Source organism: Gasterosteus aculeatus, chromosome 11 (genome assembly GCF_964276395.1).
Source record: "Gasterosteus aculeatus chromosome 11, fGasAcu3.hap1.1, whole genome shotgun sequence".
Lineage (NCBI taxonomy): Eukaryota > Metazoa > Chordata > Actinopteri > Perciformes > Gasterosteidae > Gasterosteus > Gasterosteus aculeatus.
In genome coordinates this window covers 5,578,831-5,595,803 of record NC_135699.1, presented here as the reverse complement: position 1 = coordinate 5,595,803, position 16,973 = coordinate 5,578,831, and the positions used below count along the sequence as shown (strand labels likewise).

The 16,973-nt window shown below is 46.0% G+C and overlaps 4 protein-coding genes across 5 annotated transcripts; 3 read left to right on the top strand and 1 right to left on the bottom strand.

Annotated features, from left to right (window-relative positions):
* Positions 1-2,129: 2,129 nt before the first annotated feature.
* mgp (matrix Gla protein) lies at positions 2,130-4,425 on the top strand. Of its 2 annotated transcripts, none has more exons than XM_040191905.2 (5): positions 2,130-2,315; positions 3,301-3,398; positions 3,510-3,539; positions 3,713-3,818; positions 3,941-4,425. In XM_040191905.2, the coding sequence occupies exons 2-5, from the start codon at positions 3,338-3,340 to the stop codon at positions 4,095-4,097; spliced, it is 354 nt and encodes a 117-aa protein (XP_040047839.2). In that variant the 5' UTR covers positions 2,130-2,315; positions 3,301-3,337; the 3' UTR covers positions 4,098-4,425. The 2 variants fall into 2 exon arrangements, with proteins under 2 accessions (XP_040047839.2, XP_040047838.2); XM_040191904.2 differs by having other exon boundaries at positions 2,132-2,315; positions 3,304-3,398.
* A 2,428-nt stretch (positions 4,426-6,853) lies between these two features.
* On the top strand, positions 6,854-8,007 carry bglap (bone gamma-carboxyglutamate (gla) protein). Its single transcript, XM_040191903.2, is given in 5 exon segments — positions 6,854-6,928; positions 6,930-7,038; positions 7,298-7,339; positions 7,586-7,670; positions 7,761-8,007. Coding segments are annotated over 5 exon segments (399 nt in total). The 5' UTR covers positions 6,854-6,868; the 3' UTR covers positions 7,864-8,007.
* Positions 8,008-8,789: 782 nt separating this feature from the next.
* Positions 8,790-10,330, top strand: LOC120828364 (pleckstrin homology domain-containing family F member 2). Its single transcript, XM_040191902.2, has 2 exons — positions 8,790-9,079; positions 9,449-10,330. The coding sequence occupies exons 1-2, from the start codon at positions 8,842-8,844 to the stop codon at positions 10,015-10,017; spliced, it is 807 nt and encodes a 268-aa protein (XP_040047836.2). The 5' UTR covers positions 8,790-8,841; the 3' UTR covers positions 10,018-10,330.
* A 3,365-nt stretch (positions 10,331-13,695) lies between these two features.
* On the bottom strand, positions 13,696-16,187 carry LOC120827732 (uncharacterized). The gene is made up of 3 exons (XM_040190827.2): positions 15,850-16,187; positions 15,106-15,238; positions 13,696-14,810 (listed from the first exon to the last, which is right to left on the bottom strand). Exons 1-3 carry the CDS (start codon positions 15,912-15,914, stop codon positions 14,211-14,213), a joined length of 798 nt encoding a protein of 265 aa, XP_040046761.1. The 5' UTR covers positions 15,915-16,187; the 3' UTR covers positions 13,696-14,210.
* Between the last annotated feature and the right edge of the window lie 786 nt (positions 16,188-16,973).

Here is a 16,973-nt window from a genome sequence, read left to right as displayed (position 1 = left end):
AGGAAGCACCATGCAACACTATGCTATCCTATGCAGCATAAAGCATACTTTTTAATGCTCTTTTTACAAATGTTTCCACTCAAGCTGCAGCGCATCCAATGACAAAATGCTAATGTTTTGCCTTTTCGTCCTCCGTGTTCCTTCAGCACATACATGGGCACGGAGGCCTGGTGAGGTGTTGATGCACAGGAGAGGTTGAGCCTTAGAAAACAAGTGGCACAAAGTCCTCATTCAGCTCACGCCCACACGGGCCGTGCATTTTGTCAGTAAGTGATGACGAGGCCGGGAAATGCAAAAAGGGAAAAAAATAAAAAAATCATTCCCTTGAACAGATCACTGTTCATCTGTTCAAAATAACAAACAAGTAAACACACAGATACAGATCTGTCTGGGCTTCAGAATGCCGGCGTTACGCAACGCACATAAATCTCCACGCTGACATGTTGACATTCACATGGCAAAATTCACAGCCGCAGGACTTCAGGGCCATCAGAGATGAGGAGGAGGAGGAGGAGGAGGACAGTCCTGAGTAATGTCTGTCCTTCATCCCACAGACGCGGCTTCCTTCACATGATGTTTTCTATCTGAGTCACTCACTCCTCCTCCAAGTGAATTTTTAACAAGTGAATCACAGCAAGGACCATTAAAGAAACATTAAGACGTAAAAATAGCAAGAAAAATACCTGCCAGTCTAGGGCTGAATTTTGTCCTGGGAGTTGTGTTGTGTTTCTGTGTGTTCGGAGCAACAGCCAAAAAGCAGCCACATGGTGCACCTGCTCCACCACGGGGGGAAATACGAGCCGGCCCAGACAGGTTCGTTTGTGTGTTTTTGCAGACGTTATGAGCACAGTCATTACCCCATTACCCAATTCAGCACTTTTCACTTGCTTCCCCTTCTGCATTGATTCTCCTGCCAAAGGCTAATTCTTCTCCGGTCGTTACCCGCCTGCGAGGTCACTCTGCGTCTGCCTCGCTTCAACTGGCCTTCTATCACCTCCAGATGAACCGCTCGGACGCTCCCCGTCACTCACAAACCATCACGCTCCCTTTGCCGTGTCCCATCCTGGCTTTTTTCTTCTTCTTCTTCTTCTTCTTCGTCCTCTGTTTCTCATTCATCCTTTATCTCGCCCTCTGGCTCACTAATAACACTAATAAACCAAGATTATGTGCGTCTAATGTTTTGATAACCTTTCTCAGATGCTGGTTGTGTTGCTGGCTGCCGTAGACGAGGGAGGGCTGAGAGCGCGTCTGGTCTGCGCAGCATACTGACTGCATGAGAGGAAGTGAGAGAAGGCGACGGCAGAAACACGGCCTTAGAGAGGCCATAAACAAGCGAAAACAAAACCCCTCTTGACTGTTTTCTTCCATGCAATCACCCACTCCATCTTCTTCTCTCGTCTGTCTCTGACTTGAGGAACGATTTTAAAGTACTTAACTGAAGCCTTTGGAAAAGTTGAGAACAGCCCCCCCCCCACCCGCTGCATTCATCTTCCTCCTTCTGCTTTGTGATGGATATTTAATATCTGCGCTGTAGGGCTGAGCCGCCACTCATTGGTTCCGGCCTCATCAGACCCAACGTGTCTGCGGCCTGCAGCGCTAAAAACAAACCACTGCAGCAGCAGCTTTCTCCCTCAATCGCTCCCTTATCTATTAATGTTAATGTTTATCCGTCTGTCTGGGTTCCACCTGATTCCCAGTATAGCTCGTCCTCCTATTCTGGTTTGTTTGCGTTTGGTGAGGGTCCGCTTTCACACAGCTCCTCCCAGATGTTCCGCCTCAGCTAAATGTGATTCACGCCGCGTGGGTTCAACGTACGTAGGCCAACAAAGGGTTAATACACGTTGTTTTGGGCACATTTGGGCACAAACGGAATTGTTCAACCCTTGATGATGGATGGAGCCCATGTTGCGTCTGCATGGACGGGCTTCTCATCTCATGCTGCCAAGCCGGCAAACAGCAGCGAATATCACCACGTACCTGCTACGAAGCAGGTTAGATGCCCCATGGCCTTCTCTGTTTACCCCCCTACTCACTCCCCCCCACTACCCCCTGTATTTTGCGGTGAAGGCGTGGGAGAGAGTGAGCTAATACCCCGGGGTGATTAAACCATGGAAAAGAGGGCTGATAGTGTGAGAAGGGAGGAGAGAGAAAGAGGGCGAGGGCTAAGGGGGGAGGTGGTGGTGGGTAGAGATGGAGGGGTGGGGGGAGAGAGGTGAGTATAAAAGACGCACTGTCAGGATTTGGGGGGATATTACTCCGGAGAAAAAGTACAGACACTGAGAGATATTTCCAAGACTGCATTCTTATCTTTGTCGGTAAGTACATTCAAACAAATAATCTGAATGGCATGAGGAAAAGTAGAGGTCGTTCACGTCTTCTTCAAAAGTCAAACTTGCAAAACTGCTTATTTCATCTATTAGCTCTCATTAGATGCATTTTTTAATGTTATGTAAGTATGTTGCTGCAACTTGTAATCCTCTAAGTGCAACGTGCCCACAGTGCTCTGCTGTATCTGTGAGGAGCTCGGTTCTGTTTGGCCCAGCGACATGCCTGTGGCTTTTTACAGGGAGGTGGGCACATTCTGTGGGGAAAATGACCCCCAGGAGGCCTGCGAATACCGACAAAAAACTCTCAGCTTTGACAGCGTCAGCACCTGACGCACACACACACACGCACACACACACACACACACACACACACACACACACACACACACGTCTAGATGTCTGTGCCAATCTTTGTGAATATGAAACCCTCTGTTTCTGTGCCCACTGAGTCCGGGTACGTCTTCAAGCCAATATATGCTTGAGGGTGTGATGTTATGAGTGCTGAGTGTGTGTGTGTGTGTGTGTGTGTGTGTGTGTGTGTGTGTGTGTGTGTTTAATGAAAGCTGCTATTGATGTGGAAAAAGAAGGGCTGCTGAAACAGCATCGAGTCCAAATCCCACAAACAGAAGATGGGGATGAAAGCTTTTCTGCACTGCAGGCATGCAAATACAGAGAGTGTGTGTATGTGTGCGTGTGCATGTGTTGGGCCGTTAATCACATCTGGCATTACCGTTTGTTCAGGTGTCAAACACCTCCCTTTGGCAACTGTGTGTACGGGACTGAGGGCAGATGTGCGTGTGTGTGTGTGTGTGTGTGTGAATACCTGCCTCCATAGAACCTGACTGGAGTTCAGTGAGTCGTCTGCTGCATAGACACATGTGTGCAGGTTTATGCACGAGACCCCAGGCCCGGATCTGGAACCGCCCCCTCCCACATGCCCGGTCACTGAAACCCCTTTCCCCTCTTTGTCCAGCAGCCCCCCCGAGCGGAGACACGAGCCCCCCCCCGCGATGAGGAGCCTTCTTCAGCTTCTGGCACTGTGTGCCGCCGCCTCCTTCTGCGTCTGCTACGGTACAGCTCCTCACCGACATCCGTCACTCAGCAGCCACTGTGTATTCACACCAATGAAACGTCCCCTTCATCACCGTATATGATTAACCCGACTCCATGTTTTTCCCGTAGACTCTCATGAAAGCACAGAATCCGTCGAAGGTGATTAAACGTTGTCTCTCGTTCATGGAAAAACATGCATGCCCCCTCTGAACTAACGAGGCGCCGCCTGTCAAACAGTGTAATGTGTTTAACCCTCGCTAACAACCCCCACCCCCTGACCTCAGATCAGATGCAAACCTCCGCCTGTGTCCAGTAACGTTTTGTGCTCGCAGATCTGTTCGTGCCTCCAAACCAAGCCAACTCGTTCATGGCGCCTCAGATGGGGAGCGTGTACGTGCCGGCCAGGGGCAACGGCCACAGCTATTACAACTTCATGAGGTGGACGACACGAGCGCAGACATGCACACGCAGCACCTCACACAAAGAGGCCGTGACTAAAGACGCAATCCTCTTCCTTCACTGTCCTTCGCTATCTCTGTCCTCTGCTCCACCTTGTCCAGGAAGGTGAAGTCCCCGGCGGAGAGGCGCGCGGAGACCTGTGAGGACTACTCCCCCTGCCGCTTCTACGCCTACCGCCACGGCTTCCAGCAGGCCTTCCAGAGGTACTTCGGCGCCCGCAATCCCCCCCAGAGGCCGGCCGTGACCCGTCGGTACTAGACGCAAAGCGTCCGTCTGTGCAATGCAGAGTCGCCGTCCGTCTCCCACCACATCACAACTTCTCTATAATTTGTGTGGTTGTTTTTGTGGCCTCTTGTGGATGTGAAATGGATCCTAGACGTGAGACAGATGTTGTAAACCAGTGTGGCGTGTAGAACCACCTGGGCCAGCGCTCTCTCTCGTGTCATCTCAGGATGACCATCATCCACTAATATCCCAACGTCACGGCATTTGTTTTTTGTGTTTACTAACCGTTCCTCACGTTATCCACCTCTTTATCCCGCTTTGAATAAATAAACAAACTCCCCTTCATTGGGGTTTATCTTAATTCTGTTTATTTCTTTGTCGCCTGGGTGTGTCAGAACGTTCAGTGTTTGCAGAGAGTGGCCGGTACTCGTCTAATATGTGTGGCTGCTCAAGATGAAGCAGCAAATTGGTCAGCAAGTCAAGCCAATGTATGTTCCTTACATGTTTACGGATATTAACATGTAGAGGCGACACCACTAGCTGCCACTGAATCCCATTCACTCCTTCAAAAAAACAGGGTTGTATGAAATAAATAGATTATTGTTTAGTTTAGTCCAACGGCTCACAATATTATTAATGGGCCTGGAAATCTGTATAAATTATTGACTTTCATTCATTATTGGACAAACTCAGAATTGCGGTTGCCCGTAAAAAATTTGAAAAACTCGAATCTCACAAAAGGTTGAGGCGAGAAAGAAGTAACTTTACTTTGTGGAAAAAATGTGTACAATATGTACTTGTGAAGTAGGCCCATGCTCAAGTAAACAAATCATCATCACATTACATGTCATTAGCTGACGCTTTTATCAAAGCGACTTACAATAAGCGCATTTCAACCATAAGGATACAAACACACAAAAAAAAGAAACAAGAAAAAAAAGTAATAAATTATAAAATCATAAAAATGTCATCATAAAACCAAGTGTAAAATCATCTCCTCCGTTTAGATCATGACTCAAGGGTCATTTTGAACTATACAAAGATTTAACATCATTTTACACTCTACTAACGACAGTTTTTACTGGACCATTTCAGTTATTTTAAAGATTTGTTTTTCAAGATTTGTTTTTCGAAGTGCTGGATTCCTCCATCACGCCAAGTTCCCAGATTTTTGTTATTTGGAGTCGTGGGTACAAGTTAATTTAGTGTTAGAGGTGTTCTGGGTTCCCATATTCATTCCAACATTTTTGTGGACATCATATCATAATTTGATAAAATGGGAATGTCCGTCCTCTTTTGGAGTTTTGGAGTTTCATTTGTAAATAAAATCACTGCAGCTTTCTTCTTTCAGAGGGTTTGTATGCAGCAGAGGACAAAATCACAATCAAAGAACCACAAGATGAATCGCATCTATAACTATTACCAGATATTTCATCTGCCACTTAAATTGAGTTGTTGTTGTTCGTTAGTGGAAGAATTTTACTTTTTTCCAGATTCACCTTGAGTCATTTCAATGTTTTTTTTTTACCTTGCTTCTACTTTAGCTTCAGCACAGATGTTACAAAACCTGCACATCACCGCGTATGTCGATAGCGAAGAACTACGTTCATCACTGCGTTAGGTGACGGTGCGCCGACTGTCTAAGAAATGTAACGTTCAAATCCACTCTCACATATAATAAGAAATGTACTTTACATTTCATCTTTAAACCGACAAGCCCTGCTGTTTAAATACGTGTGGTTTCTTGTAATCTCATGAGGAATGCAGCAGCATCCCCGGCGCTGCTGCAGACAGCCACGCGGCAGGCGGCAGGCGGCGTGGCCTCCAAAGAGACGCGCGGGATGTTGTTTTTGCTCATGTTGCCAAATGGCTTCGATCAGCACAAGTCAAGTTGTTACGAGGTTCAATCTTTCTCCGCCGCGGCACCGGCACGGACCCAGACAGGCAAATTACACCCCCTAGAATACCAATCCACAATATTCAGTCAGAAAAAGCAACAGGGCACGCAGAGCAGGAACCAATGATGGATTCACGTCGTTCTTTAGGATGTTTCTGTGGCAGCGGATGCGGCCTTCAGCATAAATGTTCACTTTCCAGTTAGAAAATAAGATAGAGAAAAACAAGATGTTTGTGCCTCTATTTAAGTGGTCAAATATTACTAAAGAAGTCTTCTATAGGTTGAGTGTTAATTAATATGGCTTTTAGGCTTTTTCCACCGCTTTACGGGCAAACCTTCCTCTTCTGTTTGGACAAATTACCCCTCCACAAAGCCCTCGGATTCAAATCATGTCCCATGTGGCACGGCGGTTTTACCCCACTTCAGTTTGTGTGCTATGGTTTTCTCTGCTACATGGACTGCATGTCAAAGTATGTGTGTGTGTGTGTGTGGTGTAAAGCTGGGACCTCTCCAGCCCGCACACTTGCATTGCATCCCCAACGTTTCATCAAATGATTTATTACTGTAGGGGAGAGTCCAGGGATGCTATTTGACTGCATTTACTCTTTTTATAGCGTTTGAGCCTTTCTCATTCAGTCAAATATTTTTCATTGATCGACAGATCCAGTGGCTCGTATTTGACATTTTACAGTCGCCTCCACATCTGCTTTCTCATCACCGTGGCTTAAAAAAGACCTTCCTATTGGGACCAGGCCTTTATTTCTTGATCTGTTTACTTTATTTTGGCAAAAACTTTTTCAATTGTTTTTCATCCATCGTTTTTTGTGGAGGTGTGTATCTGTGCACCCACGTGGGTGTGTGTTATATGATGCCCTAACCAATCACGCACCCTTAGAGGGCCGCATCCATGAATCCAGGGTGTATAAATGCATATATGCGTGAGAGGAAGGACCAGAAGGAGGCTGTTGAAGTCCACTTGCTGCCTGATACTGCTGACGCTGAAGAAAGAAGAAGCTGAGATGAAGACTTTGGCCGTCCTGCTTCTCTGCTCGCTGGCCGTCATCTGTCTGACTTCCGGTAAGAGCTGCACAACCGTATGTGATAAAACAAAGCTCTTTATCATATTCTGTGACTTTATTTGGAGTATGCCGCTCTGCAAACACAGAGTAAGAACTACTGATACTAAAAGTCTTTGCCGGCTGATTGATTTCGTGTTGGCTTAAGAAAAGAGAGGTTTGGTTTGAAAGGAATGAGACTCTTCTTGGATCGAAAATGGTGCAACAAAATAAAATGTAAGTATTATTCACATCCCCCCCCCTCCCCCTTTATCTGACAGATGACGCCACCGCCTCCCAGCCAGACAGCCCCGCTCAGGAGGGTAACATCATGCTTTATGATAAAAGTTGCATTAATATGTAATGTATTTGATTCATTTCGCCTCAATGACTAAACCACATGTTTCCCACAGTTTGGCAATAAAACCTCTGAGATTTGGAGACAAATTGCTTAAATAATAAACTGTTCATTTGTTATATGTCGAATCTCCACATTCGCGTTCGATTCGTATCGATCGGTTGACGTCTTGAGTATCTATACAATTACAAACATGAAGGCACATGTGCAGGTTTGTTTGTGGAGAGGCAGCAGGCCTCGGCTGTGGCGAGGCAGAGGAGGGCTGCTGGACAGTTGTCCCTGACGCAGCTGGAGAGGTAGGAAGCAGCGGCATGTACATGGTGCGTTTCAATGCAGCGCGTCATCCCGTAGCCGCGTGAATAACCGCCTCTCTCTGTCCCTCTCAGCCTGACAGAAGTGTGTGAGGCCAACCTGGCTTGTGAGGACATGATGGACACGCATGGGATCATCGCCGCGTACACCGCCTACTACGGGCCGGTCCCCTACTAGCAGCCGGAAACATGACAACGGCTCCACCCCAAGAGAGATATGAGCTAACAAGCCTCCAAAAAGTGGGCCAGTGGGTCCACATTATTAACCTGATTTAAAAAGTCAGACATTTGTGGATACAAAAGCAAACAGTGAAAAAAGGGGTAATATGTGCATGGGGATTTATTTGGAAGCTTAGACACAAAACTTGTGTCTATGATTCTATAATCACTGTTAGCCTGTAGAGTAGTTTGATGATACTAAATAAAGACAAATAAACGTCTGCCGTGTGTGTGTGTGTGTGTGTGTGTGTGTGTGTGTGCTCTTTAACCTGTGACCCTGGATAGACTGACACACTGGTTCCCAAACTGGGAATGAGCTACAAATGTTCATTATTTCATAATAATCTGAGATCTCCTACACGAGTCACTGTCTGGAATTATTGATTAAATAGGAATGACCTTTATCGCTGCATATTCTTTGATGGTCTATGAGTTTTTTTGTATTCCTAATCATACTTTTTTGGAGCCTCTTCCAAATAATAAACTCCAGACTTCAGGGCTCCTTTATATCAGCGTGTTGGTACGTTATCGTGCAGCCGTTGGCATGTTGATGTTGGCCTGTCGCTCAAGGAGGCTTCTTCCCCACAGAGCTGCAGACCGATACAGTATGATTTATTATGTAATTGCCATTCTATGTAAAGAGATGTGAGGCATATTTCCAATAAGAGTGCTGAATTTAACATGTTTCCTGCGTAATAGTAAGCTGTGGTTGTTTACCATGTAAACTTGTATCCTTGTCAGAACGGTAAATGTGATCAGTTGCTTTCCCCTGAAACAACAACACGCTCTCTCTCTCACACAATGCGAACACTTCTTGTTCAACGGGTTCTTCAGAATCTACGGAAAGTCCGACTGCGTCACCGCTTCGGCTCCGCCCGCCCTTTGTTAACCTCATCTGCAACCCCGGTGCCACTGCAGACGTTTGCTCACAGCGGCGATGGACCTTTCGGACAAGCAGAACCGCGGCCGCATCCAGGCAGTGGAGCAGTCCTTCGGCCCGGCGGGGCTGTCCCTGTTCAAGCCGGGCCGGGTTCTGTTGGGACAAGGCCGGCTGATGAAGCAAGGTCGACGCAAGCCGCAGCCCAAGGCTTTCTTCCTCTTCAACGACGTGCTGGTGTACGGCAGCATCATCCTGAACGGCCGCTGGCACAAGAAGCAGAAGATCATCAGTCTGGGTAAGATCTGCGTCTTCACTTGTGGGAAGATTACTACTATGAAACCGGACCCTGAGAATGAAAGGAATGTTTGGGAGAGACACAGACCGCTTTGCTTTAGCATTCAAAAAAACTGGGAATGATGCATTCAAAGGTGAGGAGCATTTACGATTGCAGAGTGAAAGATATGATTATATATGATTTCTGGTCTGTGTTTTTCCATAACTTTGTACAGGTGATTTTGTCCCGTTTGGGCCGAAATCTGCATTCGATATTTCCAGCTGTGTGTGGCATTATTATATTCGTTCATGACTCGCCTCCAGAACTTCTGAAAGCTCAAAACCTCTATGGAGTTCAGTTCTATAGACCATCTGCTATCTGTCATTCCAGAGGGCATCAAGCTGGAGGACATGGAGGACACGGATAGAGCCAGGAACCAGTGGCTGATCCGCACGCCCCGCAAGTCGTTCTTCGTGTCGGCCCCTTCGCACGAGGAGAAGCGGGCCTGGATGGAGCACATCGAGGAGTGCTGCTCCAACCTGCAGCGGGGCGGCGGGGGCCCGGCCGGTTCCCACTTTGCCGTCGTCTGGATCCCCGACCAGGCGGCCTACAAGTGCATGCGCTGCTTCGACAAGTTCACCCCGACCAAGCGTCGCCACCACTGCCGAAAATGCGGCTTCCTGGTGTGCAACGCGTGCTCCACGAAGCGAGCGGTGATAAGCCACATCCACCCCACCAAGCTGCTGAGGGTGTGCCGCCTGTGCGACCAGAGGAGGGAAGAAGGAGAAGTGGGGAAGACCCGTCCGGGGGAGGCGCAGGTGGCGCAGGAGGCGGAGGAGGCGTGGTCCAGCGAGGAGGAGGAGGAGGAGGAGGAGGAGGAGGAGGAGGAGGAGGGGGTGACGCTGAACAACAGCTGGCTGGCTTCACACACTATGGACACCGTGTTTACCAAACGCTGATGAATCAGCGGCCAAAGTAAAACCACAGCGCGCCGAGGCGGCCATCGGCATGGCGGCGCTTTAAACACTGCATGGTGGCCTTTGGGCCGAGATCACTCAGGGAGGGAAGCAAATGCAGCAGTCGGGTTTAAAGTTCAAAACCTTGAAAGAGTATTCTGTGTGGCACTTATCGATCTGTGGAACACACCATTATCTTCTTAAATATTATTTAATGTCAGAGGATGTCGAGAAGAACAGCGTATGCCGTTATGAAACTGCATTGTAACAATTTGTAAATTATGTAAAAAATAATAAAGTGCTTTCAAAGCTTAAAGCATTTGTGTTTCTTGAGATTATTGAGTCAGAGGCACCGATTTATCTTGTATTCTCTTTAGATTCAACTTTACTGTCATTGCACAGGGTACAAGTACTGAGGCAACGAAATGCAGTTTAACATCCAACCAGAAGTGCAAAGTAGCAAAAAGTGCAGAGTATGTGCATATGTAAAGTGTAATAAGTGAATAAATAGATAAATAGATATGTACAGTAGGAAATAGTTGTGCAATATGAACAGTAAGACATGGATAAACAATAACAGTGCAAATGTTCAGTGGCTGGAGGAAGGCGTGTGGCAGTCGAGCCCGGGTGGAAGTACAGTCACTGAGGGAGATGTGTGTGTGTGGAATGTTTATATTATTATTATTATTATTATTATTATTATATTATATTATAGAATGTTATAAAATCTTCATTTCCATAACTACAGAGGACCTCATTAGGAATTCCTCATATATTATTTTTTTCATTACGGCATTTTCATGTCAAGTTTGATATGAAATTTCTACAACAAAAAAGAAAAAAATGCAAACTAATTTGTCTACCTGGACATTTTTTTGTCAGGATGACAAAGTGTTCAGATGTGTAAAAATGTGTTTATATGTTACTGATGAACAAATGAGTCAACAAGAAAAACCTGTTGAGTTTCGAGAATTGCCAAAAAAAGAATCGCTAAGCGGGTTTCATGGAGGAAGCAGGCTAAGAATGCAATGATGCTGAACTCTTTCCAACGTTGGACGACTCGTTTCTTAGAACGTGTCGTCAAACCTGTCTGACCGCTCCGCACGCGGAAAGGTAGTTGGATTTCCCGCAAAAGGCAAGTGTTGTTAATTAATCCGACGTATGTCAACAGATACTGACCTTTTGAGAACCTGCAGGGGAAAGTGATTGTGCTTGTCTCTCTTTTGAAGCTCCTATTTCATATGAATACGCCATAATAACTGCATAATGCGTGTGTTGTTGATGCAGTCTGATTCATATCTGTTCCCGTGGCCCAAGAATTACTTCTACCATTCAAATCAGCTGACTCCCAAAAGTGTAAAACTATGATGACTAACAGAGAAAACATTGTTGGAATTGAAACTGTTACATGAAATCTGACAGATTAATACGCTTATTATTCCAAACCCCACTTTTCACCAAGACCTCTAGACAGTGTCTATTTGAAACAATCTAATCATGTATTGCTAAGCTGTCTTTCTCAATACACTATCCCAAAGTACCTTTCAAAATAAAACTTGTAATATGTTTTAAGGCTGATTGTATAATGGACTAACTTGTCTTTGGGCTTTGAGTTGCAAAACAAACGTGTCTCGTTTTTTTAAAGAGGGGATCGATCTCGGGGACGGCTCCTGTGCCCCAAACCATTTGATCTCATTAACTTCAAATATTTGCAGTTGTGTAAAAAAAAATGCGCAGTCGAGTTGACTGGCATTAAATCAATTAAATATCTACAGACGAGAATGAAAGCAATATTTATAACTGGATTATGTGAAGTTGGGGGAAAACAAGCACTGGACAGCTTTTATTGTTGTTGTTATTGCAGAGTCTGCTGGACTGTAACAGAAGGGCGTTCCTGCCCCCTAGTGTCACATTTGGCTTTTGCAGCGAGGGAGAAGCAGCTCGGTGACACTCCTGGACACATTTTGAGAGAACTGCTAACTCAAACTGAAATGTTTCTTTTTTGGGGTCTATGTGGTAAAACTTAAATTAAAACGGTCAATGGAAACATCTTTGTCCGGCACCTGGAACGAGTTTTCTCTTGAAGCCCCGGCTCATTAAACTGTCCGTTGCTTATTAGTGGAGATTATGTGCTTTATTGAAGCTTCACTTTACTCCACCTGCTGCTCCCAGCAACGTTTGATCATTAGTAATCAAACCAAGCACAACCACATTATTTGATCACAGTCTCCTCGAGTTGAGGGTTGACTTCGCAACTGATGTCACAGGTCCCAACTCCATAAGCAAGCTTCTTTGAAGTGCCAAGAAGTCGTGTTCCAGGTCGCAGACCTCACAGGACAGGGGTTACACCAACGGCAGCGTGTCCTCCCCGCGTCGAGCTGCCGTGAGAAGACGAGGAGCGGGGAGGCTATTGACGGGATCAAGCAAGACGAGATCAAGGAGGACCTGAGGAAGCAGGACGAGGTCAAGGAGGACCTGAGGAAGCAGGAAGAGGTCAAGAGATCAAGGAGGACCTGAGGAAGCAGGAAGAGGTCATGGAGGACCTGAGGAAGCAGGAAGAGGTCAAGGAGGACCTGAGGAAGCAGGAAGAGGTCAAGAGATCAAGGAGGACCTGAGGAAGCAGGAAGAGGTCAAGGAGGACCTGAGGAAGCAGGACGAGGTCAAGGAGGACCTGAGGAAGCAGGACGAGGTCAAGGAGGACCTGAGGAAGCAGGAAGAGGTCAAGGAGGACCTGAGGAAGCAGGACGAGGTCAAGGAGGACCTGAGGAAGCAGGACGAGGTCAAGGAGGATCTGAGGAAGCAGGACGAGAACAAGGAGGACCTGAGGAAGCAGGAGGAGAACAAGGAGGACCTGAGGAAGCAGGAGGAGAATAAGGAGGACCTGAGGAAGCAGGAGGAGAATAAGGAGGACCTGAGGAAGCAGGACGAGGTCAAGGAGGACCTGAGGAAGCAGGACGAGATTAAGGACACAGGTGCCTCTTATTGTTGGACTCTTCATGCACAAACACAACTGCGTTAATGTAGCAGTCAGCAGAGTCCCACTCGGGTTAAGACTCAACCGGGTAACGTCCTTCCTCTGGTTAGCACTCCAGCATACTTAGTTTATAAGTTTATCAAATCAAATCATTGTGAAGTCCAAAAATAAAAAAGGTAAAATAGGTTTAGGCAACATTTCCACCCTCTCCTAGTTGACTCCAAATGTTCATCACAGTAGCAATCAGTCTACTAATAAGACTCAGTTTACTGATATGTAAATTAAATTAAATAAACCAATTGCAGCTTTGAATGGAGTCAAGTTGAATGATTGACACTTTTGTATCCCTTTTCCCAGCTGAATTATGATGCATTTAGTATTCAGTTGTCGGCGTAGTAAAATGCTGAATGCTGATTGGACTGAATGGATGACTGCACGAGGTGGAGGCGGCCTCGGCCCTGCTCACGGTGCCACTCGTCTCTGCACCATCAGCTCTTGATCAGGTGGAGGAGACGAGTCTCCTCCGTCATCTTCCTGTCACAGCGTAAACCTTTCAGAACTATAGAACCGCCATCGCGGTCTAAGGACTACAGGGAGGACGTCTTCCAACTGGCAGCAAGATACATCGAAGGACTCGATTGTGATGCTTTGTTAATAAAAATAAAAAGAGTATTGGGCAAAAAAAAAAATGACACAACAGTGATGTGTTCAATTGTGATGTAAAATGTATTCTTGCGGAGAAACATAATTAAATATAGTTCTTTACAGGATATGTTTTTATAGCATTATTATTTAGATAGTAGAGCCCTCTAGTAGTAGAGCTTATTATCTAATTATGAATAAACATGACAAATATTAAACCTGGCTACGAGCAGCTTAAGACACGTGGCTAAAAACACTGACAAGATTTTTTCTTCATCAAATAACAAAATATAGGGAATATTTTAAATAAAATCCTGTGGAAGGATTACAGCTCCAGGTCTCTAAAGGCTTCGGGACTGTACATTATTTTCAGGACAGTTCGGAGACAGTGATAGGAATAATAAGGAATAATATAAATAGTTAGTCTGGTTTAGTTCTTCAAAAAAGGAAAACTTCAGCGAAGAAAATTGCGATCAGTGCATCTCCACAAGAGACTTTTAACATGGAAAGACTTCCGAAAACAGCTTCTTCCCCGTAGCTTTGAGCTCACAGCCCTGGTGCTTTTTGCACATCACCTCCGTTACTTGTGAACTGCTGCAAGCGCTTTTTCAACCGCATTCAACTTCTTCTTTAGATCCTTGGTCAGATTCTTCATGGACGAGAGTCTGGACTTCATTCGCCTCGTCTCCTGACACTTTAGCTTGAGCTTTTTGTGAGCCAGGATGAGCTGATCTTGTACTGCGTCCACTTTACGTTTCAGTGTCCTGGGAGAACCCGAAACAATGTAGTTGTGGTCGGTGTCCACGTAGATCTGCTCCTGTTTCAGACTCCGGTAGCTGTGATCATGCAAAGCGGATTGTGGCGTTACGCTCGTCGAGCCCTCGGTATCGTCGTCGGAAATGACCTCGTCGACCTCGCCGCCGACGATCACCCTGACGATGTCGTCGTCGTCGAGGACGTCGTCAAGGACACCGTCCACGCCGTAGTTGGCGGTGTCGTCGTCCTCCTCGATAGGCGCTTGCTCCGAATTGACAACGTTGTGATAAGGTTCGCCACCGATGTTGGTTTTTAAACTCAGCAGGCTGGTCTGTGTGATCGTGTTTGTCACATCCTCGATCAACCAATGGTTTTGAAAGACGAAAATGGTAGGCACAGCAGTCTCCTTCAGCCTCCTCTTGCCCTACAGATGAATAAAGAAGACACCAGTAGGTAAGTGGTTATACATACCATTTCTTTCTTTTCTTCATGATCAATTCTGTATGTGGTAATTTAAAAGGAGCAGTGTGGGGGACACAGTGACATCTAGCGGTGAGGTTGCAGATTGGAGCCAAAAGAAAACCCCGTTCGACTTATAACTCCCGCCGCCCTTTCCAAGCGTGGAAGAGAACTACCGTGGCCTTCAGGTAATGTAAAGATACCAAAGGCTCTCTCTAGAGTCAGTGTTTGGTTTAGTGCACTACAATGTATCCGTCTACCTCATTGTCTATGAAGAACTGATCCTCCTTGAAGTGCGTACTGCACAGGCGTGAACTTTTAGATGGGCTCCAGTTCCTTCTTCTCACATTCAGCAGCCACTGGTTCAGCCTCACATTATCGCCAAAAGGAAACCTGTTAGAAGGGAAAAGTGACAGTTTCACAAATTCAGATTTCATGCATTATGACAAACACAGTGTTGAAAAGTGCATATCATATCCTGTGCTGTTCTTTACTACAGAGGCTTGAGGTAGGTATTATGGACACCTGGGCGGATGGAGGACGTTGCATGGGGAGAGATATGCTCAGATTCTACTGCAACATTGATGGTACTGGGGGGTGGGAAGATATTCAATTTTGGGGAGCGCTGTTGTGCATAAGCTGTGAATATGACATAATGCACCAACTTTCACAGCGAAAGGCCTCGTGCAAGCAGACTCCTCTGGAATAAGAGTAAAGGGCAATTCACTAAAAAAAACAATAATCATGCAGAATGTAATCCAGCTGTAATTGGCAGTCGCCGTCGTACTGGACTTCAGAGTGAGGCCGCATGTGGAGTTCCACCAATGACCGGCAGGGGGCAGCGACGCGCCATCGCTGCGTCTCCTCCCCCACTGATGTCAACAGTAGAATAAACGTGTATTCACACACAAACAGACGCAGAAGCGAGCGAGCTAAGTTAAGGGAGGACGTCAGATAGGGGATGCTCATTTCAGCTTAAAAGACCCAAATGTCGCTTTACTTACCGGAAGAAATTAACGTCCGATCCCTTGCAATGTCTTTTGGTACAACCGTAGGCCGAACAAGACATCTCACACGGCGGTCCGAACTGGGACGGTCAACTTTAACGGCCTGAAACCGCGCCGTGAAAGCGTTGAAGTTCGTGGACGAAACCACCGATGACCCCCACGGGCCGCGTGGGAGAAGAGAAGAAGAAGACGAAGACGCCGCCGGCCCGTGACAGGCGGGACGAGGCATTTGGTCGAGTCTGGAAAGTGAAGCCAAGGCGGAAGTGCGTTAAACCCGCATTCTGTCCGCAGGCCAATGAGGGAGCGACTCCTCTGGTTGCAGAAAGAAAGTCTCCTTCTTCGTGTCCGTGGCGGCTGGAAAGCCGCTTTATGGCGCTTTACCGCCCCCGGGTGGTGTGGAGGGGTGATGGGCAAGACAAGATAATAAGAACGAGACAGGAGGTTATACTCTCTCCCTCTCTGTGTGTAACATCAGTTATTAATCAGTTGTTTTTTCCTATTTTATTACAGTTCCTGGGTATGTTTCATCGTTTGGATTCTGGTGTGTTTTCGGTGTCTCTTTTAAAACATCAGGTCCGCTGTCTGAAAGGTAAAGCTTCCGAACGACAAACTGGTTTCATCCCAAATCCATTGTGATGTCAGCAAAATGTACAGTATCCGCCAGTAGGTCATCGGTGATTAAATTAAGAATTTCAATTCTGTGATCTGGGAACAATAAATTAAATACCAATGTTGTTCTTTGACACATTCACTTTGCACTCATGGTTATTTCAGGTATATGTAGTATCTTTTCATGCTTTCTGCTTATTGTTATAAACCAAAATGTGTTGTTTATTCTCTCTTGTTTTCCTAACAGAGTTTCAGTGTTGATGTCGATTTTATGACTGATACCATTTAGAGTAAAATAAAGGATAAATAAAGGTGTGCTTTTGGATGTGGTTACCTGGTGATTGTGAAAATAGTAGTAGAAGATAATAGAACAATTATAACATCCCATTACTAATTGAAAATACTTACCTACCTAACCCTAATACTACATATACATTGAACATCTAGGGTTTAATTACCATCTTATTTGTATTTTTTCGTTTCAACTATCCAACTATTTTGTGTCAAACTCT

Bases quoted from the DNA above. Each gene is read 5' to 3' on its own strand.
- mgp (XM_040191905.2), top strand. From the start codon at position 3,338: ATGAGGAGCCTTCTTCAGCTTCTGGCACTGTGTGCCGCCGCCTCCTTC. The intron at 3,399-3,509 runs GTACAGCTCCTC...TTTTTCCCGTAG, and splicing joins CTCCTTCTGCGTCTGCTACG to ACTCTCATGAAAGCACAGAA. The intron at 3,540-3,712 runs GTGATTAAACGT...TTGTGCTCGCAG, and splicing joins AAGCACAGAATCCGTCGAAG to ATCTGTTCGTGCCTCCAAAC.
- LOC120828364 (XM_040191902.2), top strand. From the start codon at position 8,842: ATGGACCTTTCGGACAAGCAGAACCGCGGCCGCATCCAGGCAGTGGAG. The intron at 9,080-9,448 runs GTAAGATCTGCG...CTGTCATTCCAG, and splicing joins GCAGAAGATCATCAGTCTGG to AGGGCATCAAGCTGGAGGAC.
- LOC120827732 (XM_040190827.2), bottom strand. From the start codon at position 15,914: ATGTCTTGTTCGGCCTACGGTTGTACCAAAAGACATTGCAAGGGATCG. The intron at 15,239-15,849 runs GTAAGTAAAGCG...CCCTTCTAACAG, and splicing joins TCGGACGTTAATTTCTTCCG to GTTTCCTTTTGGCGATAATG. The intron at 14,811-15,105 runs GTAGACGGATAC...ATTCATCTGTAG, and splicing joins AGTTCTTCATAGACAATGAG to GGCAAGAGGAGGCTGAAGGA.